The 17415-nt window shown below is 46.2% G+C and overlaps 1 protein-coding gene across 3 annotated transcripts in view; it reads right to left on the bottom strand.

Moving 5' to 3' along the window:
• The window catches only part of DOCK11 (dedicator of cytokinesis 11), an 85453-nt gene that overhangs the window by 25848 nt on the left and 42190 nt on the right, over nt 1-17415 (bottom strand). For 2 of the 3 annotated variants that reach the window (XM_075720727.1, XM_075720728.1), the window contains exons 22-36: nt 17279-17365; nt 15951-16040; nt 14317-14435; nt 12020-12089; nt 11817-11942; nt 11184-11255; nt 10657-10803; nt 10102-10185; nt 9583-9694; nt 5720-5898; nt 3619-3735; nt 2829-2904; nt 2417-2520; nt 294-405; nt 101-167 (exon numbers count right to left, since the gene is read on the bottom strand). In XM_075720727.1, the coding sequence (XP_075576842.1) occupies nt 101-167; nt 294-405; nt 2417-2520; nt 2829-2904; nt 3619-3735; nt 5720-5898; nt 9583-9694; nt 10102-10185; nt 10657-10803; nt 11184-11255; nt 11817-11942; nt 12020-12089; nt 14317-14435; nt 15951-16040; nt 17279-17365 (1562 nt within the window). The remainder of the gene's footprint in view (nt 1-100; nt 168-293; nt 406-2416; nt 2521-2828; nt 2905-3618; nt 3736-5719; nt 5899-9582; nt 9695-10101; nt 10186-10656; nt 10804-11183; nt 11256-11816; nt 11943-12019; nt 12090-14316; nt 14436-15950; nt 16041-17278; nt 17366-17415) is intronic. The other variant, XM_075720729.1, reaches the window with a different exon arrangement.

Genomic DNA, 17415 nt, shown 5'->3' with positions numbered 1-17415 from the left:
CGTGCGCACCCTGCGAGGCACAGCGCACTCATGTCTTCTTCTTGGCCAACACTGCCTGCACAAAGGCGCAGTGTTTGAATTGCAGCCTCATGATACTCACTCCAGAAGCACAAGGACATTGATCAGCTCTTGGGGGGAGAATTTGTTCCAGTAAGCTAAAAGAGTATCTGAAAGAAAAAGAAAACCAGTGCACTGAGATTTAAAAAGAATTAAAGGGGGACCTTAGAGACCAAAACTGCTGGTGATAGTCTCTTGTCTTTCTGGCTGCCCCACAGTGAGCAAGAGCCACCAACCTTCAGAGATCATTTTCACAATGTAGAGGTAGCACATCAGGAGTGTCCGGATCTCAAACTGGTCCAGCCGGCTGCAGTGTGACACGCTGCTCCTCGTGGAGCTTCTGCGGATCTAATGGGACACAGATGTGATGCAGAGGCCAATGGCCCCGGGTGCCTGGGCTGTGCCGGAACGGAGCGTGGGGCCAGATGCTGCACAGCGTGGGCACAGCAAACCCAGCACATACCAGCTGTGCCAGCATTCCTTCTGTCCCTCTACATGTGCACCCCACAGCACCATGCTTTGGAGACATCTCATCCTTTTGGGGTTGCTGCCCACCCAGTGATGAGCAATCTGGAAATCCTGGACATGTGGCTGAACGCTTCTCTGCCCAGAGAAAAAATGTCTGCGCAGAGAATGATGGCTTAGCCAGCAAAACGCACAGCAGCCCTGCTTTCACTTCCCCTGCTCTCTGCAGTGTGTAAGCTCCTGGACATTTTTGAAGTCAGTTCTTGTCAAACAAAATAGTTCATTAGCTGTTACAGTTTAAAGCAAGAATCTAACTTTCTGCTAAAAATGTATACCTCAAAACAAAATGTCAGTTATTAAAAAACCAGGAAATTTCAACTTAAGAAAATAACTGATTCTTGGAAGTGTCTCTTGTATCTCCTCCTTCTTAGTGACTTAGACAAAGATAAGTGCAATCCTGCTGGTGAGTCAATCTGTGTGGGAAAGGCTTAGGCATTGTGTGATGGGAAACACGACTTCTAAAGCTTTACCAATTTTTTCTGCATTCTCTGTGCTTGCCCTAGCTGTATCCTCCGACAAATGGATACAATTAAGCTCTAAGCAGGATGCTTCTCTTAAAGCTGTGCCTCACATGTTTGGAGAGCGATCCACAAATTGTATTTGTTGTTTATTCTGGGACAAGCTGTGGATGTGAGTCATAATAAAACAGAATTAAACATTCAGTTTAGAGTTGGAGATACAGTGCTATAGCCAGAACTTAGCTGTTGACCATGCCACACTATCAAGTCAGCACACAATTCACTCCAGGGGAACAGGGGATAAGCAACATGTCTACCTCTGTAGAGCAGCGTTAAAGCCGTGCTCCTCCATGGGGCATCGCTTTTACATGGGTTTGTGGATATTGCATTCCCGAACAGAAAAGCTGTTTTCAATGACTCTGAAAAATGTACCTTCAAGGACACAGAAGAGGATGTCTAGCCGTGGGGAAGAGCTGAGCTGCAAGCAGTAACACTTTCTGCAAACCAGCAGGGTTGAAGTGTATGCTCAGAGCTTTGCTGAATACAAACAGTTTGATAGTCAAGTGTTTGGCTATACTTGGTCTTGAGGCTTCATGATTCACGTGGGAGAGCTTGAAAGGCCCCACCTCTCCTAAGCATGTCAGGACACAGCCAGCAGGAGCCCAGACAATCTTTGCCTTGCTTGTTGTAAGGGCCAAAGTTTTTAAAGATGCATCAATGATTCACGCCAACCCAAGACATCTGGAAAGCGCCTTGAGGAAAACCAGGGGCTGGATTGCACAAATACCTGATATCCATGTGTGCAATCTGCCAACAAAGAGTTAGCACCTTGTCTGAATAGTGGGGTCAGAGCTCTTTGTGGTGTGACCGTGGTCACCTTCTCAAGTTTGGGGGTGTGTTTATTAGCCTGTGCTGATTTTCCTACAAATACCTCATCTTCTCTTAAGTCAGCAGTCACTGGCAATCTCATGTCACGGCACTTTGCCTCCCAGCTGTATGTGGAATGCAGTCCCCAGCACCATTCACTTGGGCACTGGCCGGACTCAGCCCTATCCACGCACAGGGAGCACATCTGAGTATGGATAAATGCACCATGGGAACACAGATTTTCCCTACGGGTTTTGCCTTTCATCTTTGATAAATAATTTGTCAACAGATATATTTTTGGCTTAGAGACGTTTGAAGAGGGAAAGCATACCAGACCCATGAGTCTGACCTCCTCTGTTAAACATGAATCTGTTTGTTTCCAAACAGAGATATTTATAAGCTGGCTTTTGAGAGCGTTACGACAGGGAACTCCTTTTCCCTCCCCTTATTTAACACGGCCCACAGACTGGTACAGTGAGCACCGTTCTTTCTAACCCCAGTTACGTTACATTTTCACTCTGATCCGGGGAACCTGTTGCCCCCTCTGAGTTCAGGGATCCTTTCGAGTCCTCTCGCTTTATTGCATGGCCATTTGGAAGTGCTGCTCCGCAGGCTGAAAAAAACCCAAACCCCACAATTAACCCCTTTGCACCGGCACTCCTCAGCGCATCACAGACAGTGAGTGGAGGATGCAATTCAGACAGCACAGATGGGGCTTGCCAAAGCCCCATATTGAAAGCTGATTAATCTGGAAAGGACAGTTGGGGTGACACTACATCCAGGGAAAAGCATACAAACTCTGAGAAGTGTTTTGGCAGATGACTATTTCAGGTTTTGGGTAATGGGTTTTGGGTTTTTGGGGCTGGTAATAGTTGTGTTCAAAATAAATGGGAAAGTTGAAGTTTAGAAAAATTAATTTACCTGGATCTTTGTCTGCAATCAGGCTGGATCTATTTGAGGGGGACGCAAAACTGCATATGAATTCATCCCTGGATGCCTGTAAAGCAATGTAAGGTTTTTGTGACCAATGGAAGATAATACCTATTATCTTATAGAAGAGAATAATGAAATAAAACAAAGGCAAATTAGAGCAGCTTTTAAAACGCAGATAAAAAAAAAAAAAAAATCTATTTCCTTACTTCCATAACAAGGAGATAAATGACTTGGGTAGGAGTACAAAGAATAGCAGAACATATTAAAGTAAGTCATAGCAGTTTTTTCTCTTTTCTTTTTCATCATTTGAGTTGAAATTTTGAATTGTTTTTCTCAAATGTCTTTTGTTGTTATTGTTGTTTTGCCCCGAACAAGGAGGAAAGTCTAGTCTGCAAGGCTAAGCCTGCCTGGGAACCACACACAACCCTCAGGCAGATGGGTAATTCCCTAGAACAGCTGCTGGAGTCTGAGGCTGAGTCCTGTTGCAACTCATTGCACTTGGAGGGACTTACCTCACCTCACAGCACTACACATGTAAAGAAACATGTTAAACGATAGCAAGCAAAAGGGCAGGGACATTGTACGCAGTGCTACAGACAGAACAGTCACAGGAAAAGCCAAATTAAAAGAAACAACCACATTACAGGGCTGTGGGGAGAAGAAAACCAAACATTTCTAAAGCTGATCCTGGCTGCAGGCACTGGAAGTCGCACAGGGGGTGTGCGGGGAGAGAGGGACCAAGGAGGAGGGCAAAGAGGCATTGCTGAGCTTTACTCACAGGGCTGGAGGCGGCCGTGCAGGAGTAGAGCGCCTCACGGCTGGCCACTCGCTGGAGGTTCTCCAGGAGCAGCCCGAACAGTGGCAGGTAGAGCTGGGCTATTTTTGCCTGCTGGTTCTGAAAAAAGACAGGAAGAAAAATTTAGGTAAGAGCTCAGGCTTTCAATGGAGTGAAAAAGGGAAACACTTGAGCCAAAACACATATACACACACACACATATATATATATTCAGACACACTGTATATGGTGTCTGAGGACATGGGTTGGTTTGGCTTCTCATCTCCACTTCCAGAGCTACCAGGCAGGTATTACCCTTCCAGCAGTGAGCTTGGGGCACTCATGGATTTTGGGGCTGAATAACATTCCTAGTCATATAGGATGTGTGACAAACTAAATCCCAGATTTCCTAACTCTTTAACTGGCACTTCACTCACATGGCTTGATTTTCAAGTGCCACACCCAGGAGTAATGAAATAAAAACATTTGCTCCTCGCCTGGTGCTGGCTATTGCTTCCAGTCAGGAATTCTCCATAGCAAATGCTCCTAGTTAAAACAGTTTGTAGGAACAGATTAATTTGAATTAAGTGATACAGATCAAAAATGGTCTGGTTGACATTTTCTAAATGCAGGGCTCTCCTACATCCAATTCTGTTTTGTTAAAAATGTATTATTCTGGACTTGACAGAAAGGTTAAAAAGACAAGAAATTTAAGGCTTGCAAATTGAATGGCACATTTTGACTGATACAAGACTCTGATTTTTTTCTTCTGATTCAGTATGACAAAAGAGAAAAGAAATCTTGAAAATGCCCACGGGTTGAGAAAACCCTCTCTCGGCCATTGATGGAGCCGGGGTTTCTGGGGCCAGAGCGAGACTGCAGCAACATACCCTGCCATGCTCAGCCTGTCCTACCCGTGATGTGATTTTTTTGCTCCCATCTTGGAACACCAACTGAGCATCCTGCCCTGGCTCCAGGCAGTTTCCTGGTCATGCAGCCTGGAACACAACACATGTACAAAAATCCAGTGGGACAATTTTAAGACAGGTGGGTTTTTTGAGGAGGCAGGAAGAGTGCTGCATGCTGAGAGGGCAAACAGCCCCTGAATTAGTGTGAGGGTTTTCAGGCACTCAGAAGAGCAGAAACAGGCTGCCTCTGACCCAGTCTTGGCAGAGAGCTGGCAAATCTCTCCTGAAATATCAAGTCTTGCCAACTACCACGGGTTGCAGTTTTGTTTCCAGGCTGTGCAAGTCACTGGGGATCCTCACTGCAGAGAAAACCAAGTCCACCTCCTGCTCAGCCCTTCCAAACAGGGAGAAGGGAGAGGGGAGGAGCTGGCTCTGGATCCATGCAGGGGGCAGGAGCCCTGGGCACATTCGGGTCACTTCTCCCACCCTTCATGCCCAGGAGGCTATCCACATTCCCAGAAAAAAACCGGGAATGCAGCACACTAGGATCAATTTGAAGAGCTAAACTCTAAACAGAAGCATGTTTTCAGCCTAGAGCAAGGACAGGTAGTGTCTGCACAGGTAGCTCAGCACTTTCAAGGACATATGGGTCAGCAGGGAGCAGCATCAAGAAAGAAAACAAGCCCATGTCCAGGCTGTTTCAGCAATACCACACACTGAGCCTCTGACCGAAGAAAGCTGAGAAGTACCCAGTGGAAATCCAGCATCTCATAAGAATCCAGATCCTCTCCTCTGATTCACTAATTAGTAAAACACGCAGTTGACTTGTAACAGAGATCAGTCCTGTTTCCTAATTATAGTATATTAATGCAGGATATTAATTTAAGCCCAAGACCAGAAGAACATTGACATTGCTTAATTTTGTTGAACAGCCTCTTGGCTAATGACATTCTTAAGTTCCTTAATGGCTCAGGGCTTTATTAGCTAAATACTCAGCAGGAATAAGAGTGCTGCGGTTATCTGACTGCATTGTTTGTGTTCCTAGATCATTTCTCAGAGCTATTACTGTAATGCCGTAACTATCAGTTACTTACAACAGTTCCCTAAAAAGTAAAGAGAATACCCTTAGTGCACCATGCAAGATCTAAAACTCTGACGCGTATTTTTTCATAAAATTCAAGAACATTATGCCTGACCTTGTGCTGGTATCTGTTGTCGAAGGCATGCTTTATCAAAAGATTCTTTAAGACTGAGATGGCCGTATATCTGATATCGTAGTTGTCCTGCAAGGCAACAGAGGCTTCTCTGAGAAGCATCCCCACCAGGAAATGATGCCTGCAATACTCATCAGTTAAACTGTATTCAAGATTTACATCTGAAAGAAACAGCAAGGCAATGGTTAAGGGAACTGTTCCAAGGATCTGTTCAGAGCAAGACATAATGGTCATGTAAGCCAAAACAGTCTGTGAGTAGGGTTCATCACCCACTCTCCTACAGTGCACTGATCTTTTAATAAAGCCTGAACTGACTACAGTTTTCTCCACCACTGAGTTAAGTCATATCAAAGAACTTGGCGTCTTCCCGTTCAGGCTAATCATTAATTTCAGCCCCCACTGTTTCAGCACCAGCTAAATGAAAGATTTCTGCAGCGTGATGCTTTGCAAAGCTTAGCACTCCGAAGAGTAATTTGTAAAGTCTTAGATGGATGAAACAGGGAAAGACGGCACTGCCTGGGGGCTGCTTTGCTCCTGACTGGGGGCGATCCTGTAAATCCCCCAACTACCCAGGCAGCGGAGGTGCTAACCTCCACAGAGCAGCTATGAGGGTGGTAATGGGCAGTGGAGATGGTGCATTTATCACAGTCACCCAGCCCTAGCAGTGCCACCTCTGCAGCTTGTTCCACATCATCCATGAAATCTGCATGCCTTCTCGCCAGGTCAGAGAGCAAAGGCAAATACTCCTGCTGGGATGAGGGATGCAAACAAGGACATGGTGCCACGTGACAGCTACTGCATCCTCCAGCAGTTTACACAGCTGGGCTTTCCAGCCCTGCTGCAAGGACCGGGGAGCCAGGGCAGGGTTCCACGCAGCTGCTTGCCAGAAACTGTGAGACTCCCACCAGCAGATATTGAACACAGCTCCTTCAAAGCTGCACTGACAGCCAGGAGAAAGGCAGCTCAGTACCTAATCACCTTCGTTAACTTAACTTGTACCCTGCATCTCACATAGATTCAGGCTATATACTGTGATCAAAGGAGCAGCTGCTACAAAGGTAAAGCATCATTTTCACTGACTTGCCTGGATAATGCAGCAGAGAAGCAACAGAGACACAGATTTCAGTGCAGGGTGCGTGTGCACTCAGGCTGCTACAGATGACCTTGCCCTGACACCGTTATCTCTGTCAGGCAACCCATGTGCCTAATCAGAGCTGCAACAGGCACCGTTTGACTGTTGTGTTATGGCACCGAGCCTCCAAGAGGGATAACCCCAAAGCTGTGCATTCTTCCCCCAAAGGGTACAAATACTGTCTGCTCAGCTCAGACTTTTTTCTTTTTTTGAAAACCCCACAGGTGTGAAAGTTTTTCTGTGGTAAGGCAGGGTGCATATACACAGCTTTGAAAATCCCAGCCAAAGGGTTCCAACAGCTCTGTGGCTGCAAAAGATATTTTTAAGTTTGTTGATTCAGAAGTAGCATTTACTGGTTTGTGAAAGTCTGATTCAGAGGAAAGAGAAAGCAATCATCTGGAGCATTATCTAGCTTTCATTGTTAGTCATGTTAGCAAATGTCTAAGTGTCACACATCATGGTTATTTCATTAGTTGGATGCAAGCTAATTGATTGGAAGCTGCGTGTTTAATTTGACATTAGAGGATTCAGTGATCCCAGTTGGACCTACCTACTGAAGTGAACCGTTCCACAGCAAACGAAAAAAAATCTAATTCATGTGTAAAAAGAAAAGGGACAAATAAAAAGACAGCAAAAATAAACAGGAATAAATAATGTTTTAAATCTTGGAGAAATGGGACAGTATGTCATGTTTTAATATTATTTGCAAGGCTACTGCTGAACTCCCAGCTTCTGTCAATCGCTTGGATTCTTTGCTATCACAAGATTGCAAAACCAAATCTGTGCTGCCGGGTGTGCAGACAGGCTCAGGGTTTTGCTCTGGCTGATGAAACACACATATCCTCCAGGCAAGGCAGCACAGATGCAGACCAGCAACCAGCCTTACTACTTGAGATGTTTCAGAGAAACTGCTCCAAGATGCAATGCTCCAACTCAACAGGATGTGGTCACAGGGATGTGCTCTGCCTGCAGGCCCATCTGCACCAGCTTCTGCTGCAGAAGCCCTCTTTATCCACCTTCCTGGAGGCTATTCCTTCTTCTTCCAGAAACAGAGTAGTAGGGGGCTGGGCACATCCCCTCTCTTCATTCAAGTAAGCTGATAAAGAGGTGAGGCATGCCAGCAGCATATCTCCTTGGTCATGTGCACATCATACCTCCCCATCTCTGAATCCGCTGTGCCCTGTAATCACAGGTCTGTCCACAAAACCAGACAAGTCTGCAATGGAGATGCATCACTACGTGCCTCTACCATGGCGGGCAGAGCACAGGCACCACTGCCAAGGCGCTTCTGCTCCCTGGGGATAGGCTGCTCTACTGTCAAGAGATGTGCATGAATGACAATTCCTACCACTATTTTAAAATACGTATCTCAAAACCTCAACTGGTAGGTCCCAGTCACAGTAAAACAGAGGAGGAAAGATGAGCTGCTCTTACAGCTTTTGAGTTTAACCATCACAAATGCAAAGGTGAATGTTAACCAAGAAAGAGCATCCTTATGTTATCATGCCACTAATAAGCAACGGGGAGGCACTGCGGTTGTATGTTTTTCTCAGGCATTTCTAGCAGCGCACTTTGTTAAACTATGCCAGGCAAGTAGCCAAACTGATGTAAGATGAGCAGCTGGTCCAGAAAGCTCTGATCGGTCACAAACATACCAAAATAAAGGAAACTTCATAGTTTCTACTGCTTCTGCCACCTGGATGTAAAGGGAACCACTTTGGGATTTGTATGGCTGCACCCTGAGGCACAACTAAAGATCCCCTTGCCTGCATCAGAATAAATCCACTGCGTTTTCACACAGAGGAATCCCAAACCTCACTCTCCTCTCTGGTACTTATCTTTCCAGGCTATTAGCACCCAAACCTGGCAATCTTTACCGTATTTATCTAGCAGAGATGAGAAATCAGGACCCAGAGAGAATGAGGCTACGTCTGTAGCAACCTTAGGAGGCCGGCGAGGCACACTGCTGGGCTCAGTGTTGTGCCTCCGCGCTGTCATCAGCAGCACAGCTGCAGCCATCCACACTCGCACAGTGCCTCAGCTCAGCCCCTTGTAAACCCCATCTGCCCTGTGGTGAGCTGCATCAGGACCAAAGAGGACACTGTGGGATAGCGAGAGCAGCCTGGGTGTGCGGTGGTGCCACAGTACGTATGCCCTTGGTATGTGCTAAGGATTGGCATGGGCTCAAGTTCTTCACTGGCTGCCTTCAGCCCAGATTTGAGTACAAGCTTGACTGAGCTGTGGACCGCTATAGTCTTGTTCAAAATGACAACAGAAGGTAACCTAAATCACCTTCTTGTGGCCACAAAGAGAGCTGGCAGCGGAGCAGTGAATTCAATCTGTTCTCCTGTATCTCCATTCTCTACAGCACTGATCGATGAGACACTCTACTTCTCAGGGGATGCTGACACTCATGGGAACAAAGGATTAGACTTGCACAATTTGTGTATTTACTGAAATAGGGGCATTTTCTTTTGGATATTGTTAGTCCCATGCAAACTTAAATATATGAGATACTGAAAAGATTGATTGTATACCATTCTGGAGCAAAATGATGTAAACCTGCCAGAGCAGCATCTTTTCCTGAGGTTAATGTAAATCAGGCTAACCAGGACATAAATTTTCTTGACTACAAACCAAATACCATCTGGTCAGAAGCCATCAAGACTAATAAATTATACCTCTCTAGCCAGTCTCTTGAGAAAGGACATACCTTGAACTCTTTGCAGCTTGGGTTTGGAAAAGGTCATTGGTAAGTTCAGAGGAATGTAGTGCTCATGATTGCAAATGGTTTGAAGAAATTCAAACTTGTATTCAACCAACAGCTGAGGAAAAAAAACAAACACAAACTATGTTTTCAGTTTGACTCATTTGCTTCCAGTTCAATGTGTTTGTTGCACAAGGATTGGGGGATCTAAATGGCATTTGGTGAAACTCAGTCATAATTGGCAAATTTTTGTGTTGTTCCCCCAAGCTGTCACTTCAGACTTCTTTACCTTTTTCATCCAGACCATTAACCAATCTCTCCTTTAGTTCTGACTCTTTACATTGTTTTAAAGCTTAGCTGCTTACAGGCTCTTGGCCCAGACAAAGAGGTCTCTGCCTCCAGAAGACTCTGCAGGAACAGTGTTTAAAAAGGTCTCCAAGAGTTGTATAAAATAATCACTACAGAGCTTTGACTGATGTAGATATGTACAACTGCAAACCACCTTTCAAGAAACATACTGCTTACCTTAGGGTCTTTTGGGCTGAATCCAGAAATATAATCATTTATCAAGTTAAAAACAAATCCTCTGTCCATAAAGGTCAAACAACGCTGGAGAAAAAATAGCAACATGTGACCAATCATTAAAAATAAAAGCAATCATCCTAAATCATCTCCATACTACCATCCTGCCAGCAGCCAGATTTGATCCTCTAGGCTGCTGCTGACTTTCCAAAATGTACTTGATCCTGTTTCCCTGAAATTATTTGGATGACCTCACTTAAGTCTCCAGTGGACAACAGAAATATTTAAAATGAGAGCACACATATTTCCTCTCAGGTTTTGAACAGTGCTAGGCATGACTTAAAACCCTAGATAACATATAGATAACAGAGTATCATAGTCTCTCTCTTGGAAAGAGAAAGTTTCTTTCCTAGGAAAGCTTTTCCCCTCCAGAGTTTTCATCTCTAAAGAAACCAAAGAGATGATAAAATACAAACACATTTGTTTGCTTGCTGCTTATTTCTAATTGGATTTTTTTTTTCCTCATAAAAACCTGGGAGAAGGAAAGAAACTGCTGACCTTCAGGAAGTTAGCCAAGCTAAAGTTGACATTCCTGGACTCTTCAGGGATTTCGTTATAGCGAATGGTGACATGAGGAATGATGGCAAGCAGCAAGGAATGCAGGGCGTGCTGGTAGGAGTCGGGGAACCGCTGGCCTCTGGGCAGCTGAAACCAAAAACACATCGTATGCTCAGTGCTGCAAGCGCTGGGGAGAACTGAGCGCAGGCACAAGTTCCCTTTAGCATTTGTCTATGTTGTTTCCTAATAAAACATTGGCACAAAGAAAGCACTGGCTGAAACTGCCGTAGCTGGTAACAGAAAAGGAGGCTGCACAAGCCATAAGGAGATCTGGAATTTTGAAATTACAATCGAGAGTGAAAAGGGGAAGAAGGGAAAAGTAAAGTGGAAAAAACAGGAAAGATCTGGCTAGCTGTTCAGCTTGTCGGGTTTTTTTAAATAGAGTTACATAGTTTTTCAGAAAAACTTTTGGAGGAAAGTTTGTTTGTGATGGCTCTGTAATGCAGCATCGAACAAATTATTTTTACCTTGATTTTGTTTTCTTCCAGTAAGTACATTGCCATTGACTTTGCCAGTGCTTCAAAGAAAAACCACGAGTACTAGAATGAACAAAGAATACTATTACTTTTCTCAGCAGGATCGAACATGTTTGACTATGTGGGGAAGCAGCAGTGTGGGAGGGAGAGCTCACATTCAAATGGCATTTTGTAAGCACGGCTGTGCTTGCACAGCTATCTTGGCATGGGTGCCTTTGCTACCTGGAGGAGTCCTGCCAGTCTTGGGCTGGGAATAGCTCCATCCCCTCTGCACCCCAATGCACCCTGCAAGGAGCCAGCAGAGTTTGGGGTGTAAGCCCTGCAAAGGCCCAAAGAGGCAGAGACTCAGGCTGCCTCCCGTGCGTCAGCCCTCATGTGTGGCTTGAAGAAAATAGCTAAAACTGGCAAAATGAAAAGCCCTTTGCTGTGTCCTGCCATAAGCCTTAACACAGCCAGGTTCCCTGCAAGAATTCATCTCTGTTTTAAGGGGAGAACCTCAAGGACGTGGAAGCAAGCAGCTGCTCCTCCTGTGGTGGGTTTGGATGGGTGAAAGTGCTGGGCTTTATACAAGACCCCCTTTTCCTCCCTTCCACCCTTGGCAGCCAAGTACTGCCAATACTTCACCTTGAGTAGCTTATTGATGGCTAGAAAATCTGCTGACTGCTTCAGGATAGTGGCCATGGAAAGGACCAGGATTTCATGGGTCATCTTCGCCTGTGTGACACTGGGTTTCTCAGCTCGGAAGACGTACTGAGGCAAGAGGAACAGCGTCAGCAGCATGCTGGCTCCCAGCAGGGAGTTTTGCAGAGTAGTGTGTCATGACTGACCTTTATAAAGGAGCGCAAGTAGTGGTCTAGACCTTCTTCATGGCACTTGGACACGATGTGCAGAAGAACCCTGCAGAGAAACGTGGTTTGTGTTCAGCACGCAATGCGAGGGCAAGTTCCTCCAGCTCACAAAAGCAGATGCCATCTGCAACCTATCCTGCTCAACCCCAAAAGCCTCACTGCTGGCACAGCCTGATTTGCGGAGTCAGTACTTGCAGGCTAGCACCCCCACAGCTCCTGTGGCTGCACCATCCTTGCCACACCACAGCCCCTTGACAGAACACTCAGAGCTGAGGTGGCCAAAGTCTCTTCTCCACTTTGGTGCTGGACCAGGTGTCACCCAGACCAGCTGCCTTCAATGCTCAAGGCTCCCTGCACGAGGAGGTGAGGTGGAGCATTTCTCTGCGGGGGGACATATCCTATTCTTTGGCCTCCATGCACTCCAGGACTAAAGCCTGCCACTACTTAAATTCACTTTGCAGTGAGCATTAGGCACCTGAACAATGCTGAGGTGTTAGGTAAGTTGAAAACAAAAATATTAAGTGAATCTGCTCTGCACCCAGTTCTCTTTGGCTGTATCTACGGACCTGCTATATGGAGAGCAAGCCCACTTGCCCCTCCTGCACATGCTACGGATTTATCCACACTGTACAGCTTATGTGTTGAGTCTGTCCTCACTGGGAGCCCTTTCCTAATGATAATACAAGTGACAATGAACAACTATACTACTACATGAAGTCTGCAAAATGAATGCAAAACCCCCACAGAATCTCTGCTGAGAAGTGGGGAAAAATTGTCCATCATTGTTACACTCTGATACCTTCCTGCATCCCCTGAATGTATTAATTCTCTTTTTTACTGAATTTACATAATATGCTCCTTGTTACATGCACTGGATTATTTTTGGGCTATTGCCTTGAAGAAAATAGCTAAAACTATTCACTGGGGGCAGGCAGACCCTGGAGAACATGCCAGCCCTCTGGAAGCACTCCAAGCGGCTGATGAAGGCAGCAAGTGCCTGGTTTCCCAGGCCAACATTGGGGATTTACATTCAGTCCCAGCCAGAGGGAACAACAAACTATTGCACATTGTCACAAACCCCACAGGCCAAACCACAGGGAGGAGTTTACAAGCCATTTATCAGATAAAGCGGGTTTTAAATTCCACTCTGAAAGTCTGGATGAGAAAACAGTTGTCATTAAACAGAAAGCTACTGACAAACTGGAAAGCATCAGGCCAAGCTTTGGGAAAAATCTCTGGAAGTGAATGTGGCAGCTGGTCACCCAGCAACTAGCCAGGGTCACTTGTTCCCCTGTGCTGGCCCTCTGCTGATTCAAGCAGAGTGGGATCACAGCGCTCCGCACAGGAGAAGTCCCCACAACCTGTACCACGTGGTGCAGGACTATGATGGCAATGGGTCCCACATCCCTGGGGGACCATGGCTCAGCCTCTGGCCTCTGGTTTCATGGGAGCGAGATGCTTTTGGTACATGGATGCACAGTACCTCCTGAAGTCAGAGGAAGATCTCCATGGAATGGCATCCAGCATCCCCCTTTGTACTGCAGCACTTCACGGAGGAAGAACCACGGGAGGAAGATGGATGTTTTAATGCATCTGTCAGTTTAGGGGTGTCGTGGCCAGAGCTAGGCAGGAAAGGTGCTTTTGCACCTTTTGCTCCCTTTGGGCCCTGCACAAGCCTGCAGGCAGCAGAAACTTTCTGCGGGGACCAGGCCCTAGTCTGTGCTGCCCTCTTGGGGCTGCAGGCACGGCAGAGCATCGCTGAAGAAACCACCGCCCGCTTCTGGCCGTATATTCTGAGCCAACACGGGTGTAGCAGCTCCTTCTGCAGCGTAGCACACCCAGTTCCAGGGGATTTTTAGCAATACTTCTGACACATGGGACCGGTGTGCAGGGATGAGACTGGGACATCGCTCCCGTGGAGAAACCACATCTGCTGCCTGCAGCTGGGACGTGCCCAACACCCCAGTAGCTCGGCTCCCAGAGCCATCCCCACCAGCAAACCCTTTTTCTTTCGAAAAACAAACCAGGAGTACCTTTAGAACACCACATTTTTCCCCATGCAGCTCCCAGAACAAGGGCCCCACGCTGCCCCATGCCACCCAGACGTGCCAGGAGAAGACAGCGACTGGTGTTTCACAGCATGGGAGCAAGTAGCAGGGGACAGCCAATGCTGTCACTTAGCACCTTGCACTGGGAGACCACACCCTGCTTTGCCCTGTAGTTTGTGGCTTTGTGTTTGTAACTGAAGAAAACTGGATGGTTTACCAGACACTTACATGGTGCAGTTGACAGCTACTTCATCTTCCTGGGTCACATTTGTAAGGACTCTAAATAGTTGCATAAGAATTACAGGTAGAAACTGAATCATTACTTGGATCTCCATGGCGTGCAAACACTAAAACAAATGTTCAAAACACAGACACTTTTAGTTCAACATTTTGCAGATGTTAAATATTTATAGTCCACAGACAACAGGCAATAGGCAAGTCCTGTGACAACAGGACAGGCATTAGCAAATGCTGAGGGTGTGGGCTTCAGCCTGCCAGAGGACAAGAGAACTTGGACCCAGAGCAGTGCCTACTGCCTGCCTTCCAGCTGACAGATCCCAGCTGCATGCCTTTGGGGAACAACATGAATCACTCATGGCAGGTATTAATCCTCCTCTCAGATGTGCCCAGGCAGCTATGACTTTAATTAGAGGTCACATGCTACAATTTGACCCCAACAACCCAGAATTTAAGGCTGAAGGTTTGCTCCCAATTCTTCTTGTCACTTGTGACAGTTCTTTGAAGTGACTAAGTCCCATTTTCACAAATGCCTTTGGAGCATGAAAACCTGCTGCTCGATGACTTGCAGTGAGACTTTTCTCCAAAGAGCATAGCTTGCTATTGGAAATGGGATTTAAGTGACTTGGTGAAGGTCGAGATCATCTGGTGCATACACTCTCCACCCATCTCACAGACCTCTTTTGCCTGAACCTCACGATACAACTCTAGGAAAGACAGTGCGTTTCATTTTCAGTTTTCAAACCTGCAAATCTATTGAAAGGTTCTTAAATCTCTATCTAGTTATTTAAATTACTGAAATTATTGAGGTATTGGTGGTAAGAAGCCCTCACTTGTGGTTAGCATGTAAATGTCTCCCTGTCTGCAGTGACGTTGCTGTGGCTGGGCAGGGCTGGGACCTACCCAGTCCCTTGACAAAATACTCACAACAAAGCAACAGTTCTTTCAGTGCTTGGCTTCAAAATCTGCCATTATTTCTATTTCTTAAAATATTTATATGTTATCTGAAACACACCCAGTAACTTTGTGATGATAAATCCCCACCACTGGAAGCAGGCTGTTGCTACGGCAGCAGTCTCAAAAACAGGCAGTTATGGAAGGAAACAAGGACGGTAAACAGCCAAGAAATATATTCCCTGCAGAAGCCTTTGCTGGACCTGCTCCGAGGCCCTTACTCATGCCACAGCAATTGCCAAAAATCTGGGTCTGGGTCACAGGTCATCTGTGGTGAAATTCAACTAATTGATAATCTCACAGATCTTTTTTCAGCCTCAAAAAAATTTTCTTGTTTTGAACAGATAAATACCTGAAGACAAGGAATTAATTGTGCTACAATTTAAAGATTTGAATCAGATCTAGGGCAGCAGGGGAGGACTGCACGAGCCCACCAGGAGGAGGGTTTGCCATGAGCATGGCAGAGTGATGCTGACTATTTGTTTTATCTGCTGCGAAAGGCAGTGGGAAGCAGCAGAAAGAGAGCAGACAGCTGTGTCAGTAAGCAGAGGTAAGGATCTTGCACAATGCACCAGTCCCAGCGCTGCAGCCAGCGTGTGCTCCTACAGAGCAGGGCTCTGGGTATTTACAGATGGTCCATAAAAACACAAATGAAGCCCACCAACAGGCACCTTTAGGTATTTAACAAGCTCTCCTGGGACTTCCTTAGCTCCCGCCTGAACCAGTTGGCAGTACTGGAAGAATTTGTGCAAGTGCATGTCCTGGAAGAGAAGAAAAACAAGTTCAATGCAGCAGCCTCAATATTTGTCAACCCCTACTCTGCAGCTTACACCCTAAAATCTACTGACATACCTGCAGCAGTGGGCCATGTCCCTAGCAAGACCCCCGTCACCACCAGTGCCACTCTTGGCCCTCAGCTGCCATCTCCCAGGACTACATTACTGCTTCCTGCCTTTTCCAACATACCCAGCTACTGCCCATCCCCTGGCTCCCAACTAGTCTCGAGATTAAGCAAAAAACTGCCAGCAGTGTTAAAATTCTCCTGTGGTTGCACTACCCTGAGCCCCAGTCCCCGTCCAACCCGCCTGGAGAAGAGGGAGCCCTTCTCTCCCAGCTGCGACCATTTGAGACTGCCTCACCATCTGCCTCACTGACCTCCTACCGTCCATCTGAGGCAGACTCTCCTTCCCATGCTTCTCCATTCCTCTCCCTCCTCCTCCAAGGTTAAATTTCATTACTGGGTTATTTAACCCTGAAATGGGAATGTAATTTGGTAGGGAGCAGAACTACTGTGCTGCTCCCAATGCTATACAGAACCAGTAAGACCCTAAAACAAGTTTAGACGATGCTGAAAGCGAGTTGCTGTGAATGTAAATGCAGCTGATTACGTCCAGCACAGGACAACAAACCCTGCCAAGGGCCTTTCCCCATGAGCAGTGCTGACAGGAGATGTCCCAGAGCATGTGCTGGGGGATCCTTGCTGCACATCACATGAAGCTTGGGGAAGTCCACTACTACCATAAGACGGTAGAACACACGAGGACTTGGTAAAACCCCTGAAGTAGTTTCAAAAGGAAATGAGGACTCTTGTGACTCTTGTTTTCTTGTGTCTGTTGTTGTTAGAAAACTTTTTCTTCTAAACTCAACAGTTTAATATTTGAGGGAACCTCCCATTTCCACCAGTTCTCTCTTTTGCATCATCAAAGCAGCTTATTTGTTCAAATGTTTCCTTGGTCTGGCCAGTTACAGTGAAATTGGCCAAGAAAGCATCAGCCTCTCCCTAGGCTCATTCACACACAACTGTCTCATCACATCTGGATAAAGGAGCAGATCCCTGCAAGTAATCCCAGACCTGCTGCTACAGAAATATCTCAGTGCTGCTCTGCAAACACAGCGACCTCTTTCCCACAGCGCCTATGACATAGCAGTAGTAGAGATATAGCAATTGCTTCCTCTGCATTTGTGCTGAAAATCTTTAAGAATGAGGTGCTCGACTTACCTGGGTGTAAATGGTCGAGTCCAAATGGATTCTGACTTTAAACAGTGGCTTTGCTCCATCCACCCACTTCGCATCCACGCTGGGCTGCTGTGAACAGACAACATTCAAGTACTTGGTGAAAAGGCGGTTCTGTGCCA

Source organism: Pelecanus crispus, chromosome 13 (assembly GCF_030463565.1).
Source record: "Pelecanus crispus isolate bPelCri1 chromosome 13, bPelCri1.pri, whole genome shotgun sequence".
Lineage (NCBI taxonomy): Eukaryota > Metazoa > Chordata > Aves > Pelecaniformes > Pelecanidae > Pelecanus > Pelecanus crispus.
The sequence above is the reverse complement of the archived record's forward strand: the minus strand, read 5'-3'. Positions and strand labels throughout refer to the sequence as shown.